This window comes from Lycorma delicatula, chromosome 1 (genome assembly GCF_047948215.1).
Source record: "Lycorma delicatula isolate Av1 chromosome 1, ASM4794821v1, whole genome shotgun sequence".
In the NCBI taxonomy this organism is placed as follows: domain Eukaryota; kingdom Metazoa; phylum Arthropoda; class Insecta; order Hemiptera; family Fulgoridae; genus Lycorma; species Lycorma delicatula.
In genome coordinates this window covers 171,648,895-171,663,809 of record NC_134455.1, presented here as the reverse complement: position 1 = coordinate 171,663,809, position 14,915 = coordinate 171,648,895, and the positions used below count along the sequence as shown (strand labels likewise).

The 14,915-nt window shown below is 26.5% G+C and overlaps 1 protein-coding gene across 3 annotated transcripts in view; it reads left to right on the top strand.

Annotated features, from left to right (window-relative positions):
* The window catches only part of LOC142325544 (uncharacterized), a 41,421-nt gene that overhangs the window by 14,443 nt on the left and 12,063 nt on the right, over positions 1–14,915 (top strand). For all 3 annotated transcript variants that reach the window (XM_075367442.1, XM_075367434.1, XM_075367424.1), the window contains 11 exons: positions 1,593–1,619; positions 3,709–3,825; positions 4,867–4,935; positions 5,590–5,640; positions 6,571–6,606; positions 8,325–8,369; positions 9,203–9,220; positions 10,287–10,322; positions 11,869–11,901; positions 13,088–13,111; positions 14,211–14,237. In XM_075367442.1, coding sequence (XP_075223557.1) covers positions 1,593–1,619; positions 3,709–3,825; positions 4,867–4,935; positions 5,590–5,640; positions 6,571–6,606; positions 8,325–8,369; positions 9,203–9,220; positions 10,287–10,322; positions 11,869–11,901; positions 13,088–13,111; positions 14,211–14,237 — 483 coding nt within the window. The remainder of the gene's footprint in view (positions 1–1,592; positions 1,620–3,708; positions 3,826–4,866; positions 4,936–5,589; positions 5,641–6,570; positions 6,607–8,324; positions 8,370–9,202; positions 9,221–10,286; positions 10,323–11,868; positions 11,902–13,087; positions 13,112–14,210; positions 14,238–14,915) is intronic.

Below are 14,915 nucleotides of genomic sequence, written 5' to 3'. Positions count from 1 at the left end.
CAGGACTTTGACCCATGTGAGCTTCTATATGACTTTAATACATGAAATTCATTGTAGAACTGAATAATTATTAATACAGTTAAAATAAAGAAACAAAGGTTGCACCTGCATTACATTCTTTCACACGGTGGGTTTTCCTGGAAACTAGACATAAGCAACACACGCGGCTTATGGAATTTGTTTTATTATAACGTCACAGCAATATTACAATCTCTTCAGTAATAATCGAAAAATAAATAAATAAGAACTACTTGAGCCAACATTAAGTAGCTACAGACATAATGATTTCTGACTTCAAAATAATAACAAAACAAAAGATCCAAATCTAGTTTCTCATCAGACAACCCGTTAGAATTCTATATTGCTAGTCTGAAAGTTGTTGATTTTTTTTCTCAAGATGACGCAGGAAAAGTCCGAACATCCTGTCCACCAAAATCCCATCGTTCGCTCAAACTTTGAAATATATGGTCTACCATATGCATGAGGCCATGAAAATTCTGGTTTATCAGCAGTTTGCTGACGATAGGAATCACTCATTTTAACTCGTTCAGCGTAGGTATGACCGGAAGTATTCAGCCTACGTTTATATTCATTATTATTGTTATCATAGGGTCCACACATTGTAACTTTCTCAGCGTAGGTAGGACCGGATATATCCAGCCTATGAACAAAGTTAGTATTATTGTTATCATTAATATTTTTAATGATATTATGTGCCAGTTACCCGCACATCTTCTCCTTTGGCACGCGGATTGTTATTGACAGTAGCATTAGCATTATTTCCATTAGAATTCCTAGCAGTTCTAACTCTGTAAGAGAGAGTAGGTTTGGTTGGATAGAACTTAGGCTTGTATTGCTGACAAATTTTACACCCTTCGTAACTCGCTGGGTGTTGGTCGCCGCAGTTAACGCAGGAAGCTGGGACCTGTCGTGCCTTAGAACAGTTAATAGTCACATGATCTGCAACACATTTTAAACCACGATGTGGGAGTTTGCATTGATTTTTGGTATGTCCAAAGCATTGGCAACGTTTGCATTGGACACTTCCCTTTTGACAACGGAGCCTCAAAGCGTAAAATTGTGTAATTCAGAGATTTCACGTTAAACATTTCCCTATTATTAGACTTCGGCTATAAATCTACGAAATAAAGTGGTAGCGGTTCCTTCGTTTGACGATGGAGAACGTTAGTAACGTTTTTAACCTCGTGACCTAATTTAGTCAATTCATCAATGATTACGGTCTTCTCTTTTGAGTGACGCATGCCTCGCATGACCACTCTACATGCCCTTTTTGTTTAAGCTAGTATGTATAATGACTGACATTGTCCTCAAGAAATTTTGACCTGATGATTTTATGTGTTTCATTGTCCACCGGTAGAACTTTTACGGTGTGGCCCGATCTCATTGTAATCAAAGTGCATTTCGTAACATTATTATTAAGAAATAAGCGTGCTAAGAAACTATTCAATTTATCAAGTGTAATGTATCATTTATTCTCAGTAATGTAACTTGTATAAATGATATTGTCACATTTATTTCCTGTATTGTTTAAATTATGTATGAATCGTTACATAATCCTTTTTTTGTTTCAGTCCGAATCAGTCACCGAATCAGTTTCAGTAAGTATAGTATTTCAATTACAAATTACAATAAAACACTAAAAGTTACTGAAATGAACAGAAACACATACTCGCTTATTTATTAATATTATATAAGGTTTAATTAATTTACTTTCTTTTACTAACTCAATAGAAATCATGAATTAAACAACTTAACGTAAAACCAGTCTAAAGTTAACATTAGACTAGCGCGTTTTTACTATTTTTATTACAAGTTAAAGCTCTCAAAATGTGTATATTATTAACGGTCTAATCCTTATACTTTTACATTCAAGTCATGTAAGTCATGTAAATATATTAAGTTACAGTAAGTCATGAAAGTAAAAAAAATAATTTTACTACCGTAAGTCACGTGGTGATCCATTTCATCTAAGCTACATCTGGTCCCTTATATTCCTTGATTTCACAGATCGAGACATTATAGATTGTATACGCATGTTTTTCTGTATATTTCTATAAAACAAAAGTTAGCCTAATTGACAGGGTCACTTATCTATTTAGTATTTTTTTTTCAATAACATTAACCTTTTACATTCACTTTTTTGTTTTATGTAAAAAGAGATTTTTCCTATTTGAAATTGAATGCCATTGATGTGATGTTTCAAATAGTTTGGAAATAAGGATAATTGAAATTTTGAATCAAGTAATTTAATTAAGTAAGTGAAACGGCTTCGGAACTTTAGTTTCTTTTAACATTCTGACCTCCATAGGGAAAGACACCCACCTTGTGTCATCCTGTTAGCCATACCAACCCCTTCGTTCCTAGCCACAACGGGCTTTACCGAGGTCGTCTTTTAGACTTTCTAAACTTGATAACACAACACAGTCATCTATTTGGACGCTGCCAGGATGCGACCGATCCAAATGCCTCTGTAGACATCTCCATCATTATATTTACACAACCTCCTGTCGCCTTCGTATGGCCTCTTCCAACCACCACCACCTACCGTAACTTATAACCACCATCAGATTAACCAATTCACGGAAAAGCAATCACTGCGTCTTCCTCTAACACCGAAGATTTCACACAAAAACTCTTCCTATATGTAACTTCAGTTAGACTATGCACTCAGATCATTACTTGATTAAGTCTTTAACATCAAAAATACTATCCTCAAACCAACAAAAAAAGTTGTTGATCGCAAGAACGACAATTTTGTTCTACAATTCAATTTATTCAAAATCTTCTTGATTTACTTAAGAATCAAGAAACCAATGTTTTAACAGGAGAACATAAAAACTGATGTTGCTATTACACCTTACAAAGGCTGTCTGAAATGATATTAATGAATGATATTGAAAATCAATCTAACCTCTGAACTGATGGTACAATTAACCTTTCTGTCATACCTTGCAAAATATATCCCTTGTTTACAACTTCTTTATTATTTCTATGTAATCCAGTTTATGGAGAAAATAATAAATAAGAATACTTATTTATGTGTTTCTGCATATTCAAGGTGAAACTGGAATTATCCAAAAAGAATTATGTTACAGATGAAAACATATAAAATTATAATTTGAAATCAAAATTTCATTGTATAAAATAATAAATAACATCAGTATCTATTCATAATTTAATTAATTTATATGTAAAAATGAGAAGCTCAAATTGATTCTTACATGCATGACTAACTTATTTGAATTTGACTTTCAACTCGATCGTGAAGACATTTTTGGAAGACATTTTGGCTTACAAGTTACAACTGAAGTAAAAATAATTTTTCTTAGAGGAATTTATTACTCTTAAACTTATTTTAGTAAATACTATTAATAATTCTAGTGAGTTTCATGTATTTCCGATACACTACGTTGTTTTATCTTATTTTATAATTAATGTTTTCATAGATTAATTTTTAAAAAAAATGACTGATTGAAACTGCTCGATACAAACGAAACCAAACGTTATTAAATTTCAAATAATTCATAACTACATACAAAAGATTATTTTATTTATTATAATAAATATATATATTTTTTATTTTCTTTATGAGTAGTGATTATTTATTCAAAATTCCAAATAGTTATACTTTTAAAATTGTATAACAATAATATTCATGAAACTAACAAATTTATTACGATATTACAGAGTTCTTCTGTTTCTTCTGCATCTGGTGTAGCAGCAGGTGGTTATGGCTATGGTTATGGTTATGGAGGAGGAGTCGCTGGTGCTTCATATGGTTCTAGCGTATCAGCAGCTAGTAGTGTAAGTAAAATATATAAGATTCATTTTTTTTTTTTTTTTTGTAAAAATAATTCGATTATACTATTATAAAACCTTATCATACAGACAATATCTGCAATAAAATTTACCTTCGTAATGATTAAAATAGATTTTCATTATACAATTTACCATTTTTATCTAAGAAGAATAAATATAAAATAAAACCTTTGACATCGATTCAACTCAAAATGCACATCATTGCTTCAAATCGTTATGCTTCTTGAGCACGAAATACAAAAATCTCGATGTAATAAAAGAAGGTATATTTTATAAAGTTTACATAAACTTTATGTAAACTTCGGAATCATTCTCACGACTTCTTTAGTCGGATTTGCAACCCATTTTCCTTGAAAAACTATTTTCAATGAACCCTGGGCACGCTAATGTACAGGAGCGCTGGGCACGCTAATCTCTACTAGAATTTACAGAGCTGCTAAAGGATAGAGCAACTTTTCTTAGGAACACAAGGCATCATCATGGAAAAATTCTTAAAGGTGTAGGTAGGTGTAAAAGCAATTTTTCCAATTACAAAAAAAATCCTTAATCTATCATTTTAATGATGAAGGAATAGTAATAAAACTGTCATAATAAAAAAAAATGTCATAAGGATTCTAAATTATGAGAGCTGAACGGGATTCTTTGATTGGATTTTAATCAGAATGTTTCTCTTACTTTAATATTAATCTTAACGCTATAATACGAAAACACGATGAGACTTATCTATTACTTAAATATTTATCTAATTTATTTCCATTTCAATACCTAATTATTCTTTGTAGTTATTTATTAATATAGTAATTGTATTAACAGTTCTACATTTATTAATTATTTTTTATTTTAATATAAATAAACTTGACTACTTTATTGCTTACTTACTTGCAGAAATATATACTTGTTATTATTTTTTATAATTATATTTCTAGTATATTAATATTAAATAAAAACCACTTTTCTTAAAGGTAAAAGTCCTGTTTTTACTGAAAAAATTATAAAATAATTTTTTTTTAATTTTATTGTTTACAGACTAGTATTACAACAAAATACAATTACGCTGAAACCTGGACACATCTTTACCAAGTGCCATTCTTCCAGGTAAATATTATTATATCTTGGATTTAATTCAACTTATTTGATAAATTTAATAAAAAAAAATGTCTTTATCATCAACAACCAACTGTAAATATAGTTGAACTGGGATGATAATAAGGTAATTAGAACACAGATTCTAAATAAATTTAACTCGTACTGAATTTATATCTACTTTACTCTTTGGTTACTGGTGTCCAAGTAGATGGTATTCAACATTGTCTCTAGAATGGCGAGCCTCAGATATTAGTTAAACTATTCACAAAATATGATCAGGGTTAAATCTTTAATGTATATATCCTGTAGAACATAAGTTCCTTAATGGATTAAATAAGCCAGTAAACAAACAATAATTTAGAGACACATCCTCCCTTAATGTTATTTAATTATTTTTCATCAACGGTAATTCTGAGAAAAAATATTTTTTTAATAAATGTATTCATACAAGTCTGCACCAACGTAACTCGATATAAAAAATTTAAATATACATAGACCAACATATATGCAAATGAGCTTGCTATATTTTAATGACTGAAAACAAGATAATTTTTTTTAATCTTTTATGCCTATTCAGTGTATTTTATTTTATTTTTAGTTTTAGTTATATCTAAATGATTTTTATATTTATAAATCCATCTAATATACCAATTTTCTTTTCAGGGCATCTGTAATTTAGCTTCAGCCGCTACAACACTAGAAATTACACAAAGTGTGAGTATATGCTATTTTTTCTCGTATATGTATATAATAATAATAATAATAATAATAATATATTAAACAATAATTCTGTAAATAGTATATGTATATGATATTTCACAAGTTATTTTAATGTGAACACTTTCCCATCTGTTCTGCATAACTTACGACGATATTTGATGATTCATATCATTCTTTTTAAATTGAAATGAATAACTTTTTTCTCATCAATTCTATTTTATTGTACTTTTTTAAAGGTTTTTCTTTATACGTGATATAGAATCAAAGAAAAATTTGTTAAAAAACAATAATGATTGATATTTATCAGAAAAAGAAGCCGATTAAGTAATAAAAATAGTAATAGTTTGATAAGTAATCATTATTTGCCAAGTTTTTGTAAGGAAAATAGATGTTTTTGTATTTTTTACAAATACAGAATGGTAGACTAAATTACAGTAAATCATGATGTAAAGATAACTAAAAAAATTGTTTTTTTTTTTAATAATCTTTACTTTAATGATAGCTAAAAACAACTGACACGTAAAACGTTCTTTATTTTCTACTAAAGTTGCATACAAAATTGATTTACTTCTTTAAATAAAAAATATATCTATGTTCAGATCAAAAAGAAATGTAACAAGTTTAAAATTACTTAAAAAATAAAAAAAAATAGAATTATTAATAATATTTTCTTATGATTTTTTCAACTTCTATGACTTTCAAATCAAAGTATAATATTCCCTTAATAATTAATATCTATTCTTATCAGTGTTAGAATAGATAAATATATAATAATAATATATTCTAATAATAATAATGATACATATTTTTTGAGTATTGAAGGGTGTTAAATTATCATAATACTTTTACTCAGATGATCAAAAGTCATTAAAGAACAATTTTAAGTTAATTAGAAAAATTATATTTTTAATTTAATTTTTTCAGTTGATTACCCAGGACTTTGACTTCCAATCAACATTTGTAAGTAATTGCAGAAATATTTAAGTTAATTATTTTTTATTATGCAAAGTATTAATAAACGCATTTTTAAAAAAAAATTAATTATACATTTTATAGTAGCTAACAATTTTTACACTATTTAATCATTATTTAGTATCAAAAATAGGTAATCTTAAAGATTTTAAAATTCTAAAATTACTGACAAATTCAACTTTGTCAAATCAATAACTTGTATTAAAAAAGAAGCTACATTTTATATAGCCTGCTTATGAAAGTTTTGACTTACGAAACTTGTGCTTATTTTAAAAATTAAAATATCATTATATTTCATTCTTTTAATTCAACTTTTTTTTTATAAAAAATGCTGATGTTATATCAAATTTATTTTTAAAATATAACTTTCTTTGTAAAGCTATTATATTTCACTAAAACAGTTACATGAATACTTTTCTGATTTTTTGACCTCGGAAAAATAGTTAAGCCTACTTAATCTTGAACAATAATTTATTATAACACAGCCTGCAGTAATAGTGCGAGAGGTTTAATCAATAATTACACAACTGGTAGTACAACAGCACCTACACATGTCAAATATGAATTCTATAAAACAGATAACATACTAACAAAATTTCTTATATTATAGTTTAATTACTATAAAAAACTGACTAGTTTGCTGTCGTGTGAGTGACATAGGAAGTAAGAATTGCCTTAATAAAATACTGAATTTATGTAAATTATTTTTATTCAAATGATCCCTCTTTAAATGAAATTCAGTCTGGATTACTTTACTCTCTGAAACCTTTGTTTTAGTCATCCAAACAGAAGTGTTTTTGGTTGAAAATAAATAAGGAATAATAGGTAATAAAAACTAATGAAGGACAACGGTCATCTTCAAGATAAATCTAGCTACATATAAGACACATTGAACAACTCAGGAAGGTAATCTTCTCTATCAGCAAATTATCACGTATTTTTGATAAAAAAAGAATGTAAAATTGAATGATTTCTATTGAAAAACATTATTATAATGAACTTACTTTTTAAACAAATGATAAATAGCAATATTAAAAAAAATTCAAAAACTTAAATGGAACTGATTGTAATTCTAGTAGTGGTTGAACAAAAACTTAAATGAAAATAATATTACATTTATTTAAGAAAAATAACAATCCCTTAAACACTTTAGATACAAAAGAAAAATTTATTTTCCCATTTTCTCACTCAAACTCAAAAATTTATTTGTTAATTTCTTTTTGCTTCAATTCCGAAAATTCCAACATGCTTTTAGGATAATTCGTACCCCATAAATCTGTTCGTTTTATATACTTCATGTTAACAGTGACACAAATTCCTTTTGTATTAAGCCCTTAAACTAAACCTTTTAATTACCTCTGGTTAACATAAATTTTAAGAATATTTAAAAGTTACAATACCACCTTAAAATATATTAGAAAAATTATACTGATCGTGATGCTTTTCTTTCTTTCTACAGCACAATGTGTTAGCTTCAACATCCATTTCACATCTCCACTTCAGTTTCTACTTATTTTAAATTCGAGATTCTTTCATAAATATCCCTCTCCAAACTTAATTTTCATTTACCAGCATAACTTGGTCACACAATTAAAGAAGAATTTATAAAAGAATCTCAACTTAGTTTTTCTGCTGATTTTAGTTTAAAATAAAAATTTTTACATAAGTTATATCCTGAAGTTTGTCATTTCTATTTTAATTTTCAGAGTACACTGTGGGCACAAAACCCTCACCTTTATAACTACATTCACGTAAGTATATTATTCATAAGAAAGTTATAAAATAATTATTATTTTTATATATTTAGGAATTAAATAATCTAAAAAAATATAGGAAAATTGATTAATTACTTTTTTTTTTTTAATAATTATTATACTTTTTTTAATCTGAATTAAAACTAGAAGCTTAAAATAATGTGCCACTAATAAATAAGATATTATTAAATAAATTAATTAATTAATAAGGATCATTATAATTTTACATGATATTAATTGTCATGTATTTTTTTTTTTTCTTTCCGTAGCGGAGGAAAAAGCTCTGCCAGCCGCCATCAGGCCCGCACTGACAGCAGTGCGGGGCTCTCACCCGCTAAAAAACCTCCCCTTCTACCATGCAGGGGCCGGATCTAAGCCATATGGTATGTACAGCCTCTGCATGATCACCCAGGCACTCTACTATCCGAATCCATGTGACCGGAAGGCGTCCCCTGATTGTCATGTATTAATAATGTAATTGTCTTGTATTATACAGATTAAAGAGTTTTTATTAAAAATAGTTTTGTAATTAAATTTTTAATTTTAGATTCTTTTTTGAATATCTTTCTATAAGAATTTTTTTCCAATAGATCACAATCAGGTGATTTAATGGTTAAAATTCTTGGTCTACTTTGACAAAAATAACAGCAATATTTGAATTTTTATTATTAATAAACATGATTGATACAACTATATTAACTATAATAAATGAAATATAAGAAGTTCATTTTGGAAAATTGCATTTTTTAATATTTTATTTTAATATTGTAAATATTACAGGGTTTTGGTAAAAATACTGCTGACATTTATTTGTTTCTTTTTCTTTACAGGGTGTCGTTGGTTTCAGGGTAAGTACAAATCATAATAAAGATAAACAAACAATCTATGAAAATCATATAAAATTCATTTTAATATTTCATACAATTTTAATCAAAATTTAAAATTAATATTTATTTTTTGAAACACTCTACAACATAAACATTCAGACACATTTTGCAACACAGAATATTTAATATTTTTGGGGAAAATTTACCGACTTAATGTAACTACATTATAAACTATAAAATAATTTTTGGAAATTTATGAATTTTTTTAAAGGAAATTGTAACGAATTACGTTTTTTTGTTTAATACATGTAATAATTTTTTAAATCTAAGAAAAAAGCTGATAACAATGACAAAACATTATTTAACAAAATTAAATAATAATTAATTAATTCAGAATAATTTTTGAAAACTGATTATTACTACTGACGACAACAGATTGTATACTTCTGTGGATATTTACGTCTTGTTTTATAGAAACTCACGACATAATAAAAATATAATACTTTTAATAAATTATTTCCAGTGACTTTTTCTAGAAATCTGTAATACATGTTTACTAAGAAAATTTCTAAGTTTTTTCTTATTATAGTTATTCTTTGTTAACAATTTTTATAGTTATAAAATTAGAAATTTTATGAAAAAAATTATTAAAACTACAAATATAATAATGATTTCTTAATTTAATATTGTTTTGGGTTATAAAATTATGAAACTAAGATTTTTTCGGTTGTACATTTCAGTTTACAGTGTCAAGTAATTAAAATTTAATACGGCAAACTTACATTCACTACAATACACATGTACTCTTAATACCAATTGAATTACATAAAACTTTTAATTAATTAGATTAGAAATAAACACATTACAATAAAATAATGTTACTACATGTTTGAGTAGATGGTGTAATGGTCAATATGCTGAGCTTTAAATCAACCGGTTCTGATTTCTATATAAGCCTGTGTTTTGGTACCTCCTCATTCTTCATCATTTTCATCTCAAAATTATAACGATCTGCGAGTAATTGGGATCACATTGTGGTAACTAAATATGAAACATTTATAAATAAACTAACATTTTTATTTTTCAGGCAACTACAATTCAAGAAAGACGTTTTTTCTACAGTGTAAGTAAATATATTTTTTTTTTTTTTACATATTTTAATGCGTAATTACATAAGTATTACGACGATGTTAAAAATATTAATACTGTATTTCAGATTATAAACGATTCTACTTAAAAATCTTCCAGAAATGGGTTCATAAAACTTCAGCTCAATAAAACATTAATAATCGTATAAAACCGGCGATTAATCGTTCAATAAAGAGTAAAATAAATTTATATTTTAGTAAAATAAAGTTCAAAAAATTCAAATATTTAGTGAAAATTTTGTTGTTATTGTCAGAGATAATGGTGATTTGGCTAACGATTAATTGTAATCTATTTATTATTACTTCAAGTACGAGTATATATTTTTAATTTTGCTCAATATCAATTACGGTTTTTTAAATGTGTTTCTAATGTCTTATAACATAAAGAAAACCGATGGATTTATAACCTAAAATAGTAATATCGATTAATAATAGTAACTTTCATGTTACTTATATTAAATATACCTCCTTTAATTCAAATTAAAGGAATAAATTGTATCAATGTTACTATTATTTACTGAAAGATATAATTTCTTTTTACTTATTCCATACTGTGTGCTTTTATATTTTATTTATTTAATCATTTAAAGTTCAAATTAATGATTTCTAAAAACAATTATTTTTTTTCTAATAACACTGAAATTACAAAACCTATGTTTTTGATAGTTTCCTTTAATGATTTTATAGTTCCATGCAGTTAACGTTACACGTAACAATATTCATTTTTTTTAAATTACAGCTCAAAATTTTTTATCCCTTCAGTAAAAGGCTTTATTAACTTCACATAAACCATAATTCTAAATCGAAACACATATTCAAATCTTTATATTTTTAAATCTGATACAATAAAAAATAAAATTTACAGCGAAGTTGTACTAAACAATGTCGTAATATTCTTAAGAAAATAATAACCTGAATTATTGTATTCAATTAAAGTCCTTAAATTTTTCTTTTAATTTTAAGACGTTAACTAATTGTGTAGCATAAACAAAATGGTTCAAATTATGGAACGGGAAACTTCTGAATAGATTTGCTTACAAGGTATCTCTAACTAAGATTTGTTGTTGTCTGCTGTATACAAGAGATACAAAAAAAGGGAAATTTAAAAAAAAAAAAGATAAATTCTGTTATGTCATTAATTATTATAAGAAAATTTTATTAGAAAATCTAAAATATAGCAATTGATCTATTTGTGTTATTTGATCACAGAAAGGTATGCTAAAATATAAAATAATATTTTGTTTGAGCGAATGAATAGCATAAACTACCTTATTCAATTTTCATAATATATTTAAATACATTTCTTCTTTTTGTACTGTCTAAAATTTTTTAATATAATTATTTCATTTTCAGTCCGATAGTGACAATTATTTTCTGACACTTCTTTATATTACTTTTTTTATAGAACGAAACCTAAATACTTTTAAAATTATACTTATCATTTGTTACTAGTAATACTATCAAACATTAAGTGTTTATGATCGATAACCGTTTAATGATTCTTTTTGTTCGATTTTGCAGGTGATTTCTCAAACTCCAGGATACATTTTAAGGGTAAGTTTCATTAAATAAATTTTCACCGTATTAAATTTTATTTATGCTTGTTTATTTATAATTAAATTTTATTAAGGATTGTTACATTTATTTTATGATTTAAAATTTGATATAAACCTGTTAGGGGTAGAGATATTCGTGACTATGAAGATTTACCTTCTTTTGACGAAGAGATCCAAAAGGTAGGCTCGTGGTAAAAAGAGAGGTTAGACAAACGTGTATCTGCCAATAAATCTATTGAACAGTGAGATCAGGTGAAGACCTGGTGAAGGAACCTTTTCACTGTGTAGTGAACATCACTATGAAAATTTAAAAATTATTTCTATTTACCGACGAATATTTGTTTTACCTATCGTGTTATTTTCATATATTGATAATGATGACATTCTTTTTGTTTTGATTTATTTATTTATTTTTTTTATTTCTAGTGTTAAGTATTGAATTTTACTTGGACTACCTGAAAAAGTGCATTTGTTACATATGAGGTGTTAAACCTTTGAGTGTTTTAGTAAGGAGTTTCATCGGGGCCTCACTTCACGCGATTAACATGAATTTACTTATAATTTCGTGTGCTTTTAACGGAATTTACTTATAATTCCGATGAGGTACCGATTGTAAATGCTATAAAACAAAAAAAATTATATTAAGTCATTGCTTAAATGACGATTAGAACTTACTGAAAGCTATTATGACTTAGATGACAACTGTTCCGCGATAGAGTATTAAATCCATTTTAAGATGTTAGATCTGAAATTCATTCTTAGCAAAGTCGTTTGAACGTTTTGAGTCAATCAGGTTCTTTGTATCAGTAGAGATTAAACTAAGACCGACTACTGGTTAACACAAGATTTAAAAATTTCAAATAAGTGAAAGTAGACCGATCTCAGAAATTTATTTAATCCAAAAAATATAGTATTTGTATGAAACTACTTCTAAATTTTAGTTTGTAACTCTTTTTTATGAGTTAATGGTTTTTAATGGGGAAATGCGTGGTTATTTTTCTTTTTTAGAATATTATTTCTTTAAATTATTTCCTGGCTTGAGTTTTTCGTAGCCAAAAAAAAAAAATCTTATGTAACTGTAATTTGGGTAATAGCCGAAAGTTGTGGAAATAAATAAAACCTATTAATATTAATATTGTCAGTAAAAACTAAAACTAATTGTTTGTTTTATTATGTTTTTTCAGTCTCTTCAGATATTCTCATCCCACGTAAGTTTTCTTTTCTAAACATTTTGGCAACTTTTGCCATAATTCTAATAAGTAATAAATTAGATAAACATTATTGCAAAGTACTAGTCTAGTTGATGATAGTTTCATTTTGCTTACTCCATCAGTTTGCTATAAAAATATTAAAATACAATTCACTTAATTCATGTGAATATTAACGTTTTTATTACGAGTAATAAAATATGTATAATTTTTTAAAAAATATTGCTTATAGAACGTGTCTTTTATGATTTTAATGATTTACAAGTTTAAATATTAATTTTAATCGTAATTAATATTCTAAAACGAAGAATTACTAGGAACAGTTAGTAAAATATTTCATAAAAACGTTTGATTATCAAATAATTTCTAAAGTAAATTTATATATTTGTGTAAATTTTACATACTACAGAAGAGTTTATTAGCATCGATGTAATTTCTTATTATAACATGTAAACAGACAGAAATTTTTCAAAGAAAGAAATAAAAACTTTATATCTGCTAATGGATTTTCTGATGTAAAATTAAGGAAAATAGTCGCCATTAATACATTACAGATTAAAGATTTTATAAAGTAATTTCAATATTAATGTAAACTTTAAAAATATGTACAGCTTTTTTTTCATGGGTTAAATAACTTTAACCCATTATTGTTTAATTAACCCATTTATTGTTTAATTCAAATAGATATATCTAAATAAAACTTATGTATATTAATTATATCATTCTGCTTAAAATACTAAACATTTTGTAAACATTTAAATATTTTAGTATATAATATATAGATTTCTTCCCTCCCTACTAAACGTAAAAATTTATCTATTTAAATTATAAATTAAAAAAATATTAGGGTTTATATTATATTATCAGTTGCCTTAAAAATAAAAATATAATCCTCCGATCTTCGAGACGGAGTGACAGCGTCTCGGCCTTTTATACGGAGGTCACGGGTTCAAATCCCGGTCGTGTGGCATTTTTCACACGCTAGAAAATTCATTATCATTGATCTAGTAAACTGTAAAAGAGCGTAATTCTAGTATTACTATATAAAATACTAAATAAATAAATAGAATTTTAAATAATTCCTGTTCTTTATTTTCAGCCTTTCATTTTCAATTCACCATTCGCCGTAAGTACTTTGGAATTAACATTTATCATATAAATAGTTTAATTATAATGGATATTATCACTAAAACGTCTGTCCACCATTCGATAGAAAAACCTGCTGCAATTAAATTACTGATTGTTTATTTTATTTTAATTTAAATTAAAAAAAAAAAAATTAATAATAATCAGTATCATTATTTCGAATCGTTATTTAATTAAGAGCAAAATTTTAATATATTATCTTTTATTGATATAAGTTATATCTTTCTTTTCGATTAAATAAGAAATTGTTAACTTTTCTGTTAAGTATCAGTACGCATTCCCAACTTGTCAAGTTGGGGATGATGATAATATATCTACTCTCCTGCTTGCTGATAACCAGGTCGTGTTGGCCGAAGACCCACGTGTTATAGAATACAAGATTCATAAGTTGATTGAGGAGTATGACAGGTTGGGACTTGATAAAAATGTCGAGAAAACAAAATACATGGTCATTGGAGGTGTGGAAATGAGATTAGTAGACGGTAAGAGTTGATAAAAATGGTTCAAGAATATAAATATCTTGGTATAGTTTTGACATCCGATGGAAGACCAGATAATGATATAATGGAAAAGGTTGGCCAAGGTAGACTGGTTGCTAAAATGTTGCACTCAGTTTTGTGGCATGATCGAATATCAAATAGCAATAAGAAGAGTATAT